The sequence below is a fragment of the Perca flavescens genome, chromosome 2 (assembly GCF_004354835.1).
Source record: "Perca flavescens isolate YP-PL-M2 chromosome 2, PFLA_1.0, whole genome shotgun sequence".
Taxonomy (NCBI): Eukaryota; Metazoa; Chordata; class Actinopteri; order Perciformes; family Percidae; genus Perca; species Perca flavescens.
Window position 1 is genome coordinate 33,211,479 of NC_041332.1, and position 19,678 is coordinate 33,231,156.

The 19,678-nt window shown below is 42.2% G+C and overlaps 1 protein-coding gene across 3 annotated transcripts; it reads left to right on the forward strand.

Moving 5' to 3' along the window:
• The first annotated feature begins 365 nt into the window (after positions 1-365).
• Positions 366-18,189, forward strand: LOC114565209 (E3 ubiquitin-protein ligase RBBP6). Of its 3 annotated transcripts, none has more exons than XM_028593117.1 (20): positions 366-1,582; positions 2,329-2,428; positions 2,633-2,672; positions 5,793-5,834; positions 5,963-6,051; positions 6,184-6,280; positions 6,425-6,567; positions 6,766-6,938; positions 7,434-7,537; positions 7,678-8,081; positions 8,198-8,261; positions 9,129-9,186; positions 9,273-9,327; positions 9,420-9,746; positions 9,925-10,020; positions 10,162-11,773; positions 13,321-13,931; positions 14,073-14,143; positions 14,261-14,348; positions 15,997-18,189. In XM_028593117.1, exons 1-20 carry the CDS (start codon positions 1,417-1,419, stop codon positions 16,940-16,942), a joined length of 5,286 nt encoding a protein of 1,761 aa, XP_028448918.1. In that variant the 5' UTR covers positions 366-1,416; the 3' UTR covers positions 16,943-18,189. The 3 variants fall into 3 exon arrangements, with proteins under 3 accessions (XP_028448918.1, XP_028448925.1, XP_028448931.1); XM_028593124.1 differs by having other exon boundaries at positions 14,264-14,348; XM_028593130.1 differs by lacking the exons at positions 366-1,582; positions 2,329-2,428; positions 2,633-2,672 and adding an exon at positions 4,703-5,024.
• The last annotated feature ends 1,489 nt before the right edge of the window (positions 18,190-19,678 follow it).

Here is a 19,678-nt window from a genome sequence, read left to right on the forward strand (position 1 = left end):
AGGTCATATAGGGAATGTGTTTTCCGTTGTATTCGCCTTTTCCCACCGATAACAACCCTGTAGACAAAACTAGGCTCCTTGACGGAGAAAGGTTAACAACAACAACCCCTGCAGGACAACGCCGTCGAACAACCAAAGAACACCAAGGACGCAAAGGATGTGCTGGTACAAAGGTACAACGAGTTGGCTAAGCTACAAATTGTAGCTGGATCAATTCATTTATGAAATAAATAAATAAATACGAAATAGTAGTGGGCACTTTGCATGTGCTAAATCAGAACCAAGCCGGTTTCTGCCAAAAAGGGGAAGAAGAAAAAAAAAAAATGTTTGTAATGTTTTGAAATCGTGCTTCCATTTTGATATAGATCTTGCCTTCATGTGTACTCTTTGGAAGAACCTTGGATACATCCGGTTCCGCCGTGCGCCATTTTGATGAAACAGCGAGGAGAGAACGGAGAGAAACAGAACAAGGGCAGTTTGGATCACCGAAATGGATTTTATGGATTTAAATTGAAGATTGAATGTGGATACACACCTTTCAATGTTTCGTGATGAAAGATAAACGCGTACTGAAGAGGAACTTTTGCGCACTGACTGCCTAACTGGTGGATTTGTTAGATTATTCGACAGCTAACGTGGGCAACATTATTAGCCTAGCGCCGTTAGCTTTTGTTAGGGAAGTAGTGTTTTCATGTTGAGTGGCGAGGTGTAGCATGTTAGCCTTGGCATTAGCTAACTAGCTAATATGACATTTACACGGTAGATTACGTTTTCGGAATAATCTTTTCTAGGTCCAACAGCGATAACGTAACCTCTGTGGACTCGTGGCGGAAGCTTTCAAGGAGATTTGTGGACTTTTTGTGGAGCTCGGTAGAGTTTGTCTTGACTTGACAAATACGAACTGTCCCCAAAAGGCAACACATTCGAGGACTGATGCTCGTGAAATCCCAGGCCCGCTGTTAGCTGCACTAGCGGCTTTTAGCGCGGCGGCCCGGGCTTTCCACCAAAGACAATTCACTACGGACTTGGCCTCATTCAAATCCCTGTGGTAGATTTACTTTGTGCTGCTGCATGGACTCTCTTGGATTTGGTGGCACCCTGTTATGTTCTATTGGACTTTAAAGAACTGACGAGGCACACGGCGCCTCTCAATGGCGCTCTTGTCTCACATCTCGATTATTTTTCTTTGGCAATAACAAGGACTCCTTTCGTCATCTGCGAGCTGAACCCTTCCCCTATTTTAGTACTTTCTTTGTCTACATTGTTTCAGCGAATATAAAGAAGGTTTACCTATTAAAGTCACCAGATTTAGCTCTGTTCAGTGTTGACGCTGTTTTATTTTGTTATCATATCAGGCCTGTTTTTTTTTTTTTTTTTCCTTGTGCTTGATTGACCTAAGTGCTTAGACCTGTTAAAATGTCGTGTGTTCACTATAAGTTTTCTTCCAAACTGGACTACAACACAGTTACTTTCGATGGGCTGCATATCACCCTCAACGAGCTTAAAAGGCAGATTATGGCCCGAGAGCGCCTCAAGGCCACAGACTGCGACCTGCAGATCACCAACGCGCAGACTCGAGAAGGTATATGATCAGCTGACACATCACCAAATGTGTCACGAACATGTCATCCATTATTTTGAGTAATAACAGTAGATAACAGGTGGTGGAACAGTAGGATTAGTGGGGGAAAAAAAATTTCAGGATATATATTTAGGCTATATATTGTGATACAACACGGCTCGAAGTAATGCTTACTTTAATTGTTAATGAATCTGCCAGTTATGTTTTCCATTATTTGGGGGTATAACACGTCATAAAATAGGGGAACATGCCTATTGCGATTCCCCTGAGCCCAAATTGGCATCATCAGATTGCTGGTTTTTGTCTTACCAATAGTCCAAAACCCTCAAAAAATCTGATTACCGTCACATAAAACCAGCAAAAAATAAATGCATAAATACATTTTCCAAATAGTTGCAGATACATTTTCTGTTTGTTTTAGCTCTATAATACTAACTATATCAAGCTTTTCCTGGGCCAGGTTTCTTTTTTCGAAATACAAATTTTCTAATATCAGGGTATCGGAACTACCCAATTTGAAATGATTTATTGAAAGAAATGTACTAAACAAAACAGTTTATATGACCTTTTGTCACTGTTCTATTTTTCACAGACTTAGTTGAAATTATGAGACGATGCAAGCCATTTTGTGATTAGACACTGTAATTAACTTAAAACAGCTGTTCAGTTCTCTAGACCCAAGTTACTATACTGCGTATTCTACTGAACAATGTTTGTGTTCTGATAATTTGTGTCATGTTTTGTAGAATACACAGATGATGAGGCCCACATCCCAAAACACTCGTCCGTGATCGTTCGCCGCACTCCGCTTGGAGGAGTAAAACCTGCTGGCAGGACGTTCATTGTGTAAGTATACTTTAAAATATATGAAAGTGCCACTGGAATCATGATTGAGCAGTACATTCTCTAATCATTTAAAGTTAACTAGATTTTAAGCAGAGATCAGTGGTCTTTCGGTTATAGTTGTAAACTTTGTCCTGTCTCTCTTAAGTTTGCTCTTGAGTCATGTCAATAACTGACGTCTTCTTTCTGCGCGGTTTGTTTCTGCAGAGATCGTTCTGACACAGCTGTGGTGGGATCTTCTAGACCCGTATGTAAAACAAACCCAAAATCAACACTCTCTCCTCCTCTTACCTCTCTCCCTCTCCCCCTCTTTCTGACTTTAGTCACCTTTCTTGAGAACATTCTGTCAGCAATGATTGAGTTGTGTGTATCTTCTGATCACTGTGTGTTGGCTACATTTGTGTTGAGTTCTCAACCTCTGTGTTATGTGATGTCTTTTTGGGAGGGTTTCCTGGAGTCACCACATTGAAAAAAAGAAAAAATAAATAGTTTGTTGTTTCTCTCTAACAGGGTTTCTGTTTTGAAATAAGCAGATTAAAGTTTAAAATTGCTGAATGAGATGAGGTTAAAGTGAGAAACAACCGACTAGCCACCATTGTTTTTTTGTTTTTTTTAATTCTCTGAACTGACCAATTGTTGAACTGTTGCCACTTTATAATTGATTGCGAAATCATTTAAACTGTTAATGACTGTATTTCATAATGAAATGGTTTTGTAGCCTGCTTCAGGCCAGGCAAATGTATTTTAAAGGGGTTTGTAAACGGAAAATGTGGTATTTTTGTATTGGTAATTCATTGTCATTTTATTTTCTGTGAACATATTTAATTTTTGTGGTTTAAGAACCCAATGAAGTAAAGTGTGGCTGGGATTGATTGTAATTAACTTTGATTACAATTACAAGACTAAAGTTGTGTGAGTGAAAGTGGAAGAAATTCACCAGTGTTTTTATTTTAAAAGCTTATCCTGCTAAACTTTAATATACTTAAATCTGTTGTTCAGTTACATTTGACAATATCAGTTGTTTTGTCCTGTACAATTTCACCATGAAGATGTTCTATTCTGCATTGAGTATGGACTGCACATAACCCTTAAACTTTTAAAAGCTCACCGATTTTTATCCTGATGAGTTAAATGCTTTGAATTCATACAGATTCCTCAGTGTCTGTTTTACAAAGGAACAGGTGTATTGTTTACTGTGGTTTGGGGGTATCGGTAAGAAGCTAGTTTTAATGCGTGAGATGCTGTGCCTTGGCCACTGACGTATAATGTTGTGAGGTGATCACAAAGTACTATGACACATCAGTAAAGTAAATATCTTGTTAATCTCTGGAGGCCTTCCATGGTTGCTGCAGTGAGCAGTATACTGGTGTAGTGTGTCCTGTAAGCTGTAAGCTGCAGAACCTGTCAATAAAGTTGTTCAGTGGTTCAGTGTCAGAACCGCTTGCACCAGATCCCTGTGTGTTCCCTCCACAGCATTCTGCAATACCCAGTCTTTTCTCCGAGCCCTGCATATCATAATGGACAGCCTGCCCTGCCCACTTAATTTTTATTTTTTATTTTAAGTATTAGGCAGGGCAGGCATGTTTGTTTGTCGTTGTAGATTATGGCTTTTTTTGTTCGTGCATGAGACTTATGCTTCATTTCCACTGCATGGTTTGACTCGACTCAACTCACTTTTATTACCAAGTGCTTTTTTTCTATTGCGTTTTCTACTGTGGATAGTACCCTCTCAGTGTTTGTGGGATTCTCAGCTTACACGGCGCGTGTAACTGCCATGCCATCTTTTACATGACACTCTAAATGGATCCTTTAATCAACAACGATGTCTGCACTTTGTTAATTGCACGGCGGAATGTAAGGCATAGTGTACAATGTCGTTTTGTCGGCTGCCATTTAAAAAATAATAATAAAAAAAATAATAATAATCTGGGGTGAGTGACATTGGCTATCTGATCAGTGGTCTGTATTATTTTTTAACTCTTACCATAACCTTTATAGTATTGACTCAGCTCGCTTGGAACCTCGACTGAGGTGGTCCTAAATCCACAACCTTTGCTAATGGAAAACCAAAACCGAGCAAGCCGTGCCATACCATGTGGTGGAAATGTGGCATTAACTCTCGTGGTTCATTGACTCCTAGAAACATCCCTCCACTTGCTTTCACCCTTCACTCTGTAGTGGTGTAGGAGCTGTTTTAGGGAACATTTTGAAGGAAAACTTGACAACTCCTAGTCTCGGGAGTCTTTCTTTTTTTCATTTTTTTTTTTTTTTTTTTTTTTAAAGCAACATTTCTAAAGTTGTATTTTATCAGCTCTAAATATTTGACACTTTACCGTGTTTGCATTTTTTTTTTTATTGAAACAGCTTGACGCCACTCCCTGCAAGCTCATTAGTTTACAGAAAGCAGTCTTTGACTGGTTTCGATGAAACGGCAACCTCCTTTTTACAAGTCGGTGCAAAAACTGCATGCTAAAATTAAATGTCAAGTATTCCTTTGAGAAAATCCCCCTCTCTCTACCGTAGCAAGAGAAGCATTAGGATCTCTACAGAGGGATGTGCCAGTAGTGTACATTTTGAATTTGCTGATGGTGCCCAAATAGTGAGGACAGTTTGAAGTGTTTAAGCAGATGCTCTTGGACATTAACCATAGTTATGACTTAAAGACTCGGGTCTAGACTTGTAAATATGGAAGAGTTGTTGGAGTACAAGTTTGCTTTACTTGTTCAATGTTAATGCAGTTTTGTAGTTCTGTTGGTAGGTTTCCATACAGTGACTATTTTGATTTGATAATTCAAAACGGTAAATCTTTAAAACTTGCCACGAAATGTGCAAAGGTTGCATTTTGTGTATGAGCTGTTATACTCTTGACCTGGCCAGTGAATAGACATCATTTTTAGAACGGATACATTTATTTAAAAAAAAAAAAAAAAGAGTTGCTTAATGGACATAACTGTTGTTTGCTTTTAAAAGGCACCTCATTATTTGTAGATTAATTTCTCTTGTTTGGTTAATTTCCTAATTTTTTTCTCAAAACAATTTTTATAATTCTAATGTAAACAGCTCTGAATAGACACAATTTTTTATTTTTTTTTTAACTTAAACTCTTATAACTCAATGCTGTCCCGAGGGATGAACATCTCGCACAAGCCTTGTAAACCATGTCTTGAGTAAAATGCTCACTCGGATACCTGCATTATTTCATGCTCAAAGTCCTCAACAAAGACTTTAGTTTTGGTGCAAAGACTTAAATGGAGACTCTAAGGGACTGGACACATGTGGTGGGGAACTATCTGGGCTCTTATCTTCCACTTAATGTCTATACTATGTTTTAAACCTTTTAATATCTCTACTTTTGATTCTCCTGCAGACTGACTCTTCTCCATCTATGTCCCTCGCCCAACTCGCCAAGGTACTGTTTCAGTACATGCTGGCTGTACTTCCAGGAAATATATCCTAAGTTGAATAGGTGTTTTCTTTTATCTTGTGTGGTTAATATCCTCCTTAACTGTTTCCCCTTCTCTCCTATATGTGTTTTAGACTGCTAACCTGGTTGATGCAAATGCATCAGAGGAGGACAAGATTAAAGCCATGATGTCTCAGTCCAATCATGAATATGACCCGATATAGTTAGTATACACACACACACACACACCATGTTCTTGTACTTGATTAAATTCAGATTTGTGTTCGATGTTTTAAGCTCATGTAGCTGTATATAGTTTATACATTTTCTTTTTTTATTGAACTTTTCTCTATAGTTACTCCAAGAAAGCAGTGGGACCTCCACCTGCTCACTATACCTGCTTTCGCTGCGGAAAGGCTGGTCACTACATCCGGCAATGCCCCTTGTTAATGGTAATTATCATGCATTTTTTTTTTTTTTTTCTCTCCATAATCTGTGGTGTGAATTTCTACTACATTGCAGTGTAACTACAAATAAAGTAAGGATTTAAGCTTTTTGGGTGATTGCTTTTTTTTTTCCTTCTTTTAACTTTTTAGGTCCAGGATAAGAGTGTAGAGGGTCCCAAGCCAGTGAGGATTAGTAAGGGCATTCCTCAGAGCTTCATGGTTAAAGCAGAGCCAGGCACCAAGGGAGCCATGTTAACCAGCACTGGAGAATACGCTATACCTGCAATAGATGCGTATGTGTCAACCGAGGACACCCACAAATACACACTGTTTAGTATACTCGTATAGCGCATGGAGTAGTGTCATATTTGTCGTCATAACCCATTTTGTATCTGTGTCCTCCCCAAACGTAGGTTAACTGCTGCAGCTGCTTTCTTTTTTGCTAGTAACTAATAAAACTAAAAAAACAAAACAAATCTCTGTTAATACAGGGAGGCATATGCACAAGGAAAGAAGGAGCGCCCTCCGTTTGTTCCACATGACCAGTCATCATCTGAGGATGATACAGACCCAATCCCTGATGAACTCTTGTGTCCGATCTGCAATGACCTGATGACAGATGCTGTAGTTATACCCTGCTGTGGAAACAGTTACTGCGACGACTGTGAGTGCTTACTTGTTTTATGCATTTGTAATACAAATCTCAATATACACAGGACAAAAAAAAAAAAAAAGTAATAAAAGTAGGGAGTCAAAACTAATCTTTTGTGTCACACACACACACACAAATGATCTCAAAACATATTAGTCTGTGTTTCGGTCAACAGATGTTTAGGGAAAGAAATCCACTGTGGAAATGGCAGAAATACCCATTTAATCAACAGTGGCCTCTCTAAAGCACTGCAGCCCCAGGACATGCTAAATGTTGAGTAGTTGTTGAAACTCTCATTTTCATGTTCCACAGTGTTTTTGGAATGATTTCACCCTCAATTTTGGGAAAAGTAAAGTAATTTTTTGGAAAAAGTAGAAAACTATGCTCTGAAATATATGTAGACTGGGCAGGTTGAGAGGAAGTTATTTCCATATCATAGAGAGGAGTTTTTTTGTGTTTGCCAAATTAACGTGAACCTTTGTCTAATTCAGGACTGTTTGTTTTCAGGTATCAGGACTACCTTGTTGGACTCAGAGGAGCACATCTGCTTCACATGCAAACAGTCAGATGTTTCACCTGATAATCTCATTGCCAACAAGTTTCTTCGACAGGTAACCCCCTTCAAATGCAATGCATGCATTTTGATGTGCTGCATCTTTTGGTCATTTTACTTGAATTCAAAGCAAAACTAGAAAAAAAATGTATTTATTTATTATTATATTTAAACCCGTTTTTGCTTTTCTTCATGCAGGCTGTGAACAACTTTAAGAATGAGACGGGATACACCAAACACGTGCGCAAGCAAGTCCAAAATGCGGCCCCGCCTCCACCGCGCCCTCAGTTGGTCAGGCCACTGCACTCAAGACAGCAGGACCCACTGCTGGCCAATATCACTCAACCTCCTCCTACAAGCGCACCCTCTCCTGCCCCTCAAGCACAGGTCCCGCCCCCTGCTCCCGCTCCTGCTCTTGCCCCTACCCCTGCCCCTACTCCTGCCCCCGCTCCTCCGCAAGCTCCTGCTGCTCCTTCTGCTTCTACCCCTCCTCATGCTGCTGCTGTTGAAGAAAGAAAAGATGATTCACCAGCCCCTGCACCTGCTGTTGACCACCATTCCCCTATGCAATCCAACAGCCACGGTGAACCCCCCCCACCAGGGTACGTTTACTCTAAGATATGATTTTATACACCAGCGTGAAACCACATACTCAAGAAGTGATGTTTGAAGTGAAGAGCCATTGTCACTAATCCTAATGTGTCTGTTTATGCTTTAGTGAGACCGATCCAGAACCTACTGTGACACCAGACTCATCAGGAACCTCAGAAAGTGGATTACAGGTGAGTCCGCCTTGAAGCTACTGCTTGATAACACCTCACTGACTTTTAGCAGCATTTACTACAGCAAGAGATTTAACATGGGCGTACACATTACCTGTGGTTTCTTACTTTTTTCACTTATTTATTCACCGTATCAAATTTTTGATAATGACGATAACTGATAATATTAATCTTACAAATGCAAAAATGTGAAGATTTTTGATTGACAAGTATATTTTTTCTAATACAACCGTTCTATTTAGAGAGCCTTCACCATCCCTAAAATAAAGAATACATGAGTATATCGTAGAGCTGCAAAGATTAATCCATAAATTGTCAACTCTTAAATTGATCGCCAACTATGTTGATAATCGATTAGTCGGTTTGCGTAATTTTAAATTTTTTTTTTTTTTTAAAGTAAAAATTCTTTGCTCCCAGACTCTTAAATGTGAATATTTTCTAGTTGCTTCTCTCCTTTGTGACAGTAAACTAAATATCTTTTGAGTTGGGGACAAAACAAGACATTTGAGGACGTCATCTTTGGCTTTGGGGAAACGCTGATCCACATTTTTCATCATTTCCTGACTTTTTATAGACCAAACAACTATTCGAATAATTGAGAAAATAATCAACAGATGAATCGACTATGAAAATAATCGTTAGTTGCAGCCCTAGTATATTGTAAACTAACCAGGTTGGATACTGCATGTTGGCCTATTTAGCAATGGCAAACACCATATTTTACCCTAGGCTGTTGCATTTGTTGAAAGGAATCCTATTTGGTATGCGCCAAGTTGAGCTAAAAACCTACAGACTTTTGACCATCCTTAGCACGTACTTGTGCATCCCTGAAGACGAGAAACTTCCTCACTGTGATTTCTCCCACAGAACTACCATTTAACTGTCATTGGCCACCCTCCACCTATAAGGCCGCCTCATCCTCCAGGTAAGAGGATACATTTAGGTAATTTAAGGAGATTAAGTGAGCATAAAGGAAAGACATTCTGTAACTAACTCTGTCTGCTCTATTAGGTCACCAGTCACAGCCACAGCCCTCTCACAGAGGTGGGGGCAGACCCTGGGACAGGTTAGACCCATCTGTGTGGACAATCTTATCTATTAAAAGTTTGTATTGTTATGTCAGTTTCGTAATGGTTTGCGTCCCTCTCTTTGTACCAGGTTTTACAGAGGTAGAGGAGAGCACCCCTCCACTCACCTTCAGCGAGCTCCACCTCCTGCACCTGCCCCTCCAGTGTACCCGGCGCCGTCCATGTACCCGCCCCCACCACAGTCCTACCCTCCTCCTCCGTACACCTCTGGCCCTGGACTTATGCCTCCTGTCATGGGTTACCAACCCCAGCCGGTTTATGCCCCTGGTCCACCAGGGCTCAACCCTCCCTGGGTTGCCCCTGGTACCCAGCCCCCTCTTGTCCCTCTACCCCCCCTTGCTCAGCCCCCCCTCTCTAAGGAAGATTTCTACAGACAGCGGCACCACCGACAGGACAAGTGAGTTGTTTCTTTTTTAATTTTGGGCCTTCAAACAGCAACGGTTACTAATTGCTTATGTAAAATGTACACAGAATATTAACATTGCTCAGGTTTGGGATTGTGAATTCAGTAAGATAAAAACTACTCAAGCTTCACACTGAAGTAGTTTTAAAAAGTTTTGTCTTTGTATCCACAGAGTTACATCTAAACTGGATGAATTTACTAAAGACTTCCACAAAGAGCTTATGAAGTACAGAAATGCACCAAAGAGACGAAGACCGTCTTATTCAAGGTAACTTCATGAAAAGAGCATATCGAAATTTGTTTTTTCATTAATTACATATGCATAATCCTTAAAGCCATTTGTAATTTTTTTTCTTGTTGTTGCATAATCTGCTTTCTTTCTCTCCTTTTGTTTCCTTCCTTCTTCAAGATCCCGGTCATACAGTCGCTCTCCATTCAGCCGCTCTCCTTACTCACGCTCTAGATCCAGATCAAGATCCAGGTCTTACTCTTATTCTCCCAGTCGATCTCGCTCCCGGTCGCGCTCCCATGGCCGGTTTTATCCCCGCTCCCCCCTTTCTAGACGCAACGGACGCAGTTATGGCCGCTCCCGGACAAGGTCCCGCTCTCGTTCAAGGTCTTATGGGTATCGGCGTTCTGGCACACCGCGGTCTCCTCCCCCCTACCGGCCAGGAGGCTGGGAGGGAGCGGAAGGCGCAGGGCCCTACAGGTCTCGGTCCCGGTCTCGCTCCCCAGGCCCTGGTGGCTTCCGGACCCGCAGCCCAGGTGGCCGAAAGCCGCCTCCACGTGAGCTCCCACCGTATGAACTGAAGGGTTCAAGTCCTGGAGGTAACGAGCGCTGGGAGAGAGAGAGGTATCGGCAGTGGGAGAAGGAGTATGCCGACTGGTACAACAAGTACTACAAAGACTATGACAACCAGCATCCCCATCCCCATCCCCCACTTCATCACAGAGGTCACGGCAGCAGAGACCGGGAGAGGGACCGAATGTCCCCGTTGCCGAGAGGTTACTCCCCCCAGGGGAGAGGGAGAAGAGGGAGAGAGGAGAGAGGTGCTCCCCCTCACCATCCTCCGTCCTCTTCGTCAGGGACCAAGTCCAGCGCTAAAGTCCTGAAGACAAAGAAAGTCAAAAAGAAGCGGTCCGGGGAGGAATCGGAGTCATCGCATCAGTCGGTAGACCGAGGTGATGCTACTCCTGTCAGAGACGAACCAATGGACGAAATCCCGTCACTCGTTACCACTCCTCCCGTGTCCTCGAAGGCTTCGCTTGGAGCCGCCACCTCCAAGGCTCCAGCCTCAAAAAGCACTGCTGCGCCCGTTAAAACCTCAACTAAGTCAACATCGAAGACTCCGTCTGATAAGACTAAGAAAGAGAGGAGTCAAAAGGTGAAAGCCAGAGTGAAGACGGAGGCTGTGAAGGTAAAGACTGACAGGGTGAAGAAGAAGACTGGGGAGGGTGTGGTGACCAAAAAAGACTCCTCATCATCCTCCTCGTCCTCTGCCACGAAACCGTTAAAGACCATTAAAACCAAACCTGACGATGCCCCCGCCTCAACTACCCCTAAAAAGGAAAAGGGTAAAAGCTCTGCGGTGAGGCCTGCCCTGCTTAAGACCCCCCCGCTGTCCTCCCAGAACCTGTCTCTGCATCATGCCTCCCTTCATGACGGCCCTCGGCCTGGCCACGACATGAGGGGGAGAAGAGATCTTCCACAGGGTTGTGGTCTCCTTCCCCTCCCCCATCAACACACACTCCTCCACCGACCCCCCTCCCCGGACAGTCGGAGGAGGATGGGAGAGGAGGGCCGCTCCTTACTCGGACCTCCGCCTGGAAAGCTGAGGAGAATGGATGGGCTAGGGGGTGGAGGGGATCTCCTCTCCCACTCTCACATGTCTCATCAGCCCACGCTCCACAGACTCCCACCCCCCTCAGAGAGGCCTGGTCTTCTTCCTCTGCCAGGGAGCCGCGAGATGGGCCGGGGAGACGCAGAACGAGGATCCATCAGACCGCTAATGGACCTTCAGGTGGGTCTGTCGCTTGTGTTTATCCACTCAATGAAATTGTAATGTGGTCTTTTTTTCTTGCGTTGGTTCAAATCGGACTCACTTAGTTCTTTTCTTGTATTAATCAAGTAACTACACACCATCACAGGGGCTGCAGCTAATGGTTTAGGTTCTAAAAATGAGAATATTTTCTGTTTCTTTTTAGTCTTCTTAGGTTGTAGATGGAATATGTTCCCGTTTTGGACTGTTGCTTTGACAAAACAAGCTGTTTGGATGTCAGGATGTATATTTCGGGTTTTATTTTGGATTGGATTTGGAGTGATGGACATTTTTAAACATTTGACATTTTGTAGACCAATTGATTAATATAGAAAATAATCTTTAGTTCAGTCCTAATTCATTAGTTTTTTTTTCCCCCCCCAGTTAATTAAATAATAGTTTATAAAATGAAAAAAATAAACAAAAGAAAAATGGTAAACACTGAAATGGCTTTTTTTCCCTTCTGAAAATTCTAATTTCTGTTAAATAATCCCAGCCATTAATCAATTTTAGAACTTTTTACCATAAAAGTTTCTGCTTAGTTCTGATTTAACCCCCTCGTAGTCCAGCTTTGCTAGACCTTTCTCCACAGCGCTGTGGAGGAGGGTCTGGCTAGTCCACACAGCGTTCCGGGATGGGAGAAAAACCTGCTCTGCTTCGTTGGCGTTTCTTTAATGGTCATGGGCGGCACAACTTGTTTTCGGTGGAACCTTCAAAAGTAGTTTTAGTCGTGCAACAGAAAACTCAGATTGGACAGATAGTCTAGCTAGCTGTCTGGACTTACCCTGCAGAGATCTGAGGAGCAGTTAACCATAGTCCTCAGAAATCCACCGCAGTTTAAAATTCCAACGCAAAGAAAGCCCAAGGTAACGGACATCCGGTCGAAAAGTGTCATCTGGTGGAATTTCCAGCGGCACCTAGGGCTGGGCGATATATCGATATTATATCGATATCGTGATATGAGACTAGATATCGTCTTAGATTTTGGATATCGTTATATCGTGATATGACATAAGTGTCTTTTCCTGGTTTTAAAGGCTGCATTACAGTGAAGTGACGTACTTTTCTGAACTTACCAGACTGTTCTAGCTGTTCTACTATTAATGATTATTAATCTAAAATCTAAGTGTGAAGATATTTTGCGAGAGCACCATCTGTCAACTCTAGAATATATTGCCGTAATATCGATATCAAGGTATTTGGTCAAGAATATCATGGTATATGATTTTCTCTATATCGCCCCAACACTAGATTAGAAAATATAGGATGTAGAAATAAGCACTGAAAATGTGTAGAAGAAAAATTTTACAATTTAAAACGTTGGAAAAAACTAAAACAAACTGAAACATTTGCTCTTACTTTGCGGAAAAAATATCGGGATATATATCGTATATCGATATTCAGCCAAAATATATCGAGATATGACTTTTGGTCCATATCGCCCAGCCCTAGCGGCACCGGAAGTGGAACGCCGTGGATATAGACTAACCCCCTCGTAACATTTTGTATGTACTTTGGTCTATTACCAGGTGAAGCCCCTGGCCCAGAGGAGGATCAAGTTGAACCGAGATCTGGGGAGAAAAGGCAGCACTGAGACGGCCGCTTTGGACAGAGCACCGTCGGGTCCTGAAAAGACGACCTCCACCTCGGACCGATCAGCCGCCGCTAACATCTGTGAAGGAGACCGACCCAGCAGTACGGCAGAAGGTTCTGGAAGAAAAGAGCAGGCAGCGTCTGCTGAGAGGGGAGTCTCCAGAGAGAGACCAGGAAGTGCTGGAGAGAGACCTCAGGGCTCCGACCGAGAACCGAGCAGAAGCTCAGGACTGGACAGAGAGCGAGACAGGGCTTCGGGATCAGACCGGGACCGAGGCGCTGCGTCTGACAGACCGAGGGACAGGGTCTCAGGCTCGCAGAAGATGGCAGTTACAGTGGAGAGAGACCCCGAAGGAGAGCGGTCCGTGAGGAGAGAGCGAAAAAACTCCAGCGGCGGAAGTGCAGGAGGGAGGTCGGTCTCTCTGGATAAAATGACCATCGCAGAGAAAACCGCCATCTCCAGGAGCGGGACAGACCCTCAGGAGAAGCCAAGCACGTCGTCTAAGGAGAGAGGCGAAGGGTCAGAGCGATCTGCTAAATCTGACAGGTCTGTTCAGTTAGTTTCCCTGCTGCTTGTCAACCACCATCCATATCCATGATCAAAAGAAAACATGATATAGTGGTTATATAGTGTGGTTCAGCAAACACAGTTGTTAATGTGTAATTATATCCTACGCTTATTTCCCAGGAGTGTTTCCAAGGACAGAACGGAGAGGAGTGCCCCCTCAGGAGAGAAACCCCTTGCTGCTCACAGAGAAGGTAATTGTAACAAAGTGTGTGTGTGTGAAGGGATGATAACTTTAATTTTGCCTTGTGCCATATAATGGAGCATTGATTAAACCCGTGTTTCCTTTTTTCTCCTTGGTCCTGTTCCAGCAGTGAAAGGTGGCGAGGAGTCTGTTGTGAAGAGCAAACCCAGGATCAGCCGAAAGGCTCTGACAAGCCACACCGTGAGCTCCACCAGGTGAGTCTCTTGTGCCTATTTTTGAGACCATTTGGTTTTATCATTTTTAATTGTTTCACCTATTTATTCATGTTTTATGTTAATGTCATTCCTTCATTTAAAAATAAATAAATAAATAAATTCATTGGGTGCATCCTGTGAGTTATTTGTTAAATCCCTTGTTGCAAAACTAATTTCCTTCAGGATCATAATAGGATCAATGTTTATATGAGTGGTGTTGCTTGGAAATACAGTAACTTTGCATTCAAGTTTATCTGTCAGCTGTTTATTAGTTACCAGAAAAGGGGGAAAAAAAAACCAACATGTTGAAATTTGAGACGGTAGGCTTCTTTTTGTTAAATGAAAAACTAGAGCTCAAACTATTTGATTGACAGAAAATTTGTCTCGCTTTACCAGACCTTCCTTCACGGCGCTGTAGAGGAGGGTCTGGCTAGTCCACACAGCATTCCAGGATGGGATAAATGCTAAGGATAATTGGCATTTCTTTAGCGTCGTACAAAGCAATGGCGCCAAGAAACTAGTTTTGGTGGAACATGTGTACCTTCAAAAGTAGTTTTAGTCGTGCAACAGAAAACTCAGATTGGACTGATAGTCTAGCTAGCTGTCTGGACTTACCCTGCAGAGATCTGAGGAGCAGTTAACCATAGTCCTCACCAATCCACTGGAGGTTAGAATGCCAACACAAAGAAAGAGGAAGGTAATGGATATCCGGCCAAAAAGAGGGACATCCGGCGGAATTTCCAGCGGCACCAGAGCAATCCCAGAAGTGGTACAAGTCACCTGGGATTTCACTATTTTCTGACATTTTATAGATCAAACAATTAATCAAGTAAATAATCAGCCAATTATTTGATAATAATCAATATAATCATTACTTGTAGCCCAGGAAAAAGTGTTTTTGTATACCTGGCTTTATTGGTTATTGTGTTAACCCATTTACTCCTAAAACGCCTGCTAAAAATGCCTATAAAAACCTATGTTATTCTGGGATAAATATCCTTATCTCCTGATAAGGTTTTCTGAAAAAATATTAAGAATTGTCAACGTCTACCAAAATCTTAATATCTAAGCCTCTGTAGCATGAAATAAAATACATTGTCAAGGTAAGAATCACAGGTTTTATTAAAACATGCTCCCTTAGCACTAACATACATACACATTTTTCAAAAGATTCTCAAAAACAGATGGGGTATGAGGCAGGAGGTTCAGAGTTGCGCAACGCAGTAACCGGCGGTAGATGTAATGTTTCGGTGCGCGGCATCCGGAACCAATGGGTTAAGAGGATTGATTTGAACGCTGATTTTCCACGTCAAATATGTGTAAAAGGTTGTTTAAAGCTTTGTAGTCCGCTCGTCTTTACTGGAGACTAGCGGCTCCAGACTACATTAGCTACTACTAGCATAAAACATCCAGATCTCAGACCGAAACTGCCAGCGGCAAAGTTGCATTATTGGTAATGTAAGCGGCAGGTTTTCACAAGGGAGAAGAATGCGTGGAATAAAAAAGGTGATCTCTCTCTGGTTCTGCAGCATCCATTTTGATCATTTATGTTTTAAACTGTCCACAGTGATTGTAGTAGTGCAATGCCTAGTCGGTGCAGTTCTTTTTTTTTTTTTTTTTTTTTTTGACATGTCTGTTTCTCCCTCAGCACTAGGTCAACTCAAGAAACAAAGCGAGACTCGGACAAAGATCAGAAGAGCGTAGCCGCCAAACCCGCAGAGCAGCCCCCATCGAGCCCCGCAAACAGCCGTGGCCGCAGCCCGAGCGTCAGCCCGGCGCCCAGCCCGGCCCGGGAGGAGCCGCTCATTCAGCCTCCTCCTCGCTCCAAGTGGGAGAGAGAAGATGACGAAGAAGGCCAGGAAAATGGACTCAGTGCACCCAAAGACCCGTCACCGGTGCCACAGAGGGGCCGAGGCAGGGAGGGGCAGACTGAAGCACCTAAACCTGCCAGGGGCGAAGGCCGGGATGCTACGAGGGAGGAGAGGAGAGGAGTAGTGAGAGAAGAGAAAAAAGGGAAAGCACCCAGGGAAGAGGGTAAAGGTGGCAGGCCAGCACCGACAAATTCTGACAAACCAACCAAATCCAAACTCGTGAGAGAGGAGGGGAGAGGAGGAGGAGGAGGGGGAGGGGGAGGAAGAGATGAGGGGCGAGGAGTGACAGGGAAGGAGGAAAGGGGTGCAGAAGGCAGAGGTGGAGGAGGACGAGAGGAGAGCCGTGGCCCGGAGCCCAGGAGACAGCGTTTGTGCTCGGACCTGGGTCGCGAGACGGACGAGGCGGCCTTTGTGCCCGACTACAGCGAGGGCGAGGGCTCTGAGCCGGACCGAGGAAGAAGCGGCAGCCCCAGTCCGTCCCAGAGCCAACCCTCCAGCCCCAGCCAGAGCAACCACAGTGGCGCGGCGGACAAGAAGAAGAAGAAACACAAGAAACATAAAAAACACAAGAAGCACAAGAAGCACAGCACCCACGACAAAGAAGGAGAACAAAAGGACCACAAGCACAAACACAAGAAAAAGAAACACAAAAAGAGCAAAGACAAAGATGTGGCGGTAGAAGAGGAGACGATGGAGAAAGCGGAGGAAGGGGCTCCGTGCTAACAAGGGGCTAAGTTAAGACTGCTGCCCAAAATCTGTAACCTTCTTTGTTAATAAGGAGATAATGGTGTATCTAAAAAACAAAAATATTGGCTAACACTGGCATGCTGCTTCATGTGCCAGGGAATAGATGAAACAAGTCTTTGACTGTCTGGCTGTTAATTCACTTAATGTCACTGCAGGTCCTCAGACTTACTTAGGGTACTTTGTTGTGCTTGGATTGCAGGATTATGGCCGCTGCTACAGTTTGTTACATATTCAATGTGAGCCTCTTCCTTGTGACTTTGGGTCAGGAGCTACTGTGGAGAGATGCTGCGCTGCACTATTCAGTGATCAACCTAGAGCCGGCCAGGAAGGACTTGATGACGATAATAACCGATCACGTGGCGGTGAATCTAAATGATAGGAATAACCAACACTGTACTCAGGGATGTGATTGCTTCTTTGTAGAGGAGAATTGCTGTTTCTCTGCCTCTGACTCATTTGTAAGTAGAGATGAACTGTTGCTTCACATAATAATAATAATTTTCGCTTGTTTGTTTTGCTCACATCCCTGTGTGCTGTTCAAGGCTTAAATGCTGAATAACCTTGCTATGAGGGCCATTGTAAGCTCTTTTTTTTTTTTTTTATTAAAAGGACTATATTAGCGGTTTTGCATGTTTAGCACACTTAAGTACAAAGAATTGATTTCCATTACTGCTAACCATTCTCAACATGCATCTCATTTTTCAGCCATTGGTTTCAAATCATGCCAATTTTGTTTTAAATTCATGTAAATTTAACATTAAGGCATCCAAATGTTCTTGGATAGGTTACCCATCTATGCAAGGTTAAATAGCTGAGAGGTGATTTTCTTACCAAACTTAATATGAACGAAAGCCAGTAGTTCGTTTTGGAAATGATGAGCATTATAGTATTTGTGATTAATGTGCTAAAACTTGCAGAATCACCAGTATGTTCCTTAAGTTAAAACAAACCTTTATGTATCCATGCTACACTGGATTGTATAAATCTAGGTTGTGTTAATTAATGTCAAATCAGTCGGCATGTTTTTGTTTCAAAGGTGCAGTAGCCATCTTACGTCGGAGTGATTGTGTGTGTGTGTGTGTGTGTGTGTGTGTGTGTGTGTGTGTGTGTGTGTGTGAAAGTAAAATGTGACCGAAGTGGGACAAATTGGTGGACTGGTGTTCTTATAAATGAGTTATTCCTTTTTTTTTTTTTTTTTTTTTTATTAAAATGTTTTGACCTCATGGAAATGTCTGAGTTGTATTTCATCAATGGTTGAACTCCTAGTTGTGTCATGACCACACAAGTGAAGGTTAATTGCATTGTGTAAATTGACAAAGTTTGGACTATTAAGTGCAACACAAAAATATTTCAAGTGTTAGTAATAAGAGCTGTTTTATAAGGACTGATGGATAGGTGATTTTAAAAAAGGGCAAAGTTTCCGGTTATATTAAGTTACTATCAAAAGGAGATCACAACCCACACTGATGAAAAAAGAAAACATGCATTCAGTGAAAATATTGTCCGTTGAAATTATAACGCAAACAGTGTGCTTAAACTTAAATGTTGCACATAATGGTTATAGTGATGTAAGTGATAATGAAACAATACCTACAGAAGTAAAGCTTACTTTGCAGCAGTCCAACTGAATATAGTGAAACTATACTAACTGAATTATTCTCACTGAAATGTATAACAGCTTAATTACACATTAATGAGTTAGGCTGTTTAAGTAAACCACAATCCAGTTTTTTACAGTAACTAAGGGTACAATAGTATTACCAGGTAAAAAAAAAAAACCTGCTCAGGTATGTTAGCAATTCAATTTCTGAGGCACTCTCTTGACTTCAATAGTGCACTCTGACTGTCAATATCACCTTTAAAATTGTGTGCAGTTTTATTCTGACGACAGTTGGCTAGTCGTTTCTTGTGTACATTGCACCATTTCTGTATTCTTAAAATGAGAATGCTCGTTACTAGCCGACACATCAATAAGTAGTTTGTCTGTTGTATTCAGATTGTGCTTACGGTAAGTTACCGTACTTGGGAACGTTTTGAATTGAATTTAATAAAAAATTTGAATAACAAATTAACATATTTGTTATTATTGAAGTAACGCCAACTTTAAATTACCATTATCATAAAGTTGAGCTTACAAAAAAACGACACTGAAGCTGAAACAAAAACTAAAAATGCATGTACAAGCATAAAATAGTTTAGTAGCAACATGGACATAACGACTCAACCACATTTTTTAATTATATTGTAGTGTGGATATTTGTTACAAGAAGCCCAAAGTACAAGTGGGACGAAAATATAAACGCACACCACAACGATAGGCGATGAAAGAACAGAGATGTACTGCAGCACGTCGAGTATCGGATATATTTGGAAATAAGGATGAAGTATGTCCTCGAAAGCAGTTCCTCAAACACAATGGTGAGTCTCAGGGTCTTTGGCAGCTCATTCATTTACAAACATGAATAATTAAAGTAAAACATCCCTCAAGGAAACGAGTGCAGTGAGACAGACTGAACACTGTGTGGAGCTGTAAGTCCTACAACTTTTAGCATGGGAGTGGAAAAGAATCTTCTCTCATATGCCTAAGCTCCAAAATACAACCCCACATGTCACCACCTGTCTCTCCAAGAGCACGCAGCAATAAAGTTCATGTGTGTGCATGTTAATTCGTACCTAGTCAGAGAGATGGTGTCACTATTGGATCACACAGGA

Coding starts and splice junctions, on each gene's coding strand:
- LOC114565209 (XM_028593117.1), top strand. CDS start 1,417: ATGTCGTGTGTTCACTATAAGTTTTCTTCCAAACTGGACTACAACACA. Junction 6,281..6,424: donor GGCAATGCCCCTTGTTAATG/GTAATTATCATG, acceptor TTAACTTTTTAG/GTCCAGGATAAGAGTGTAGA. Junction 8,262..9,128: donor CCTCAGAAAGTGGATTACAG/GTGAGTCCGCCT, acceptor TTTCTCCCACAG/AACTACCATTTAACTGTCAT.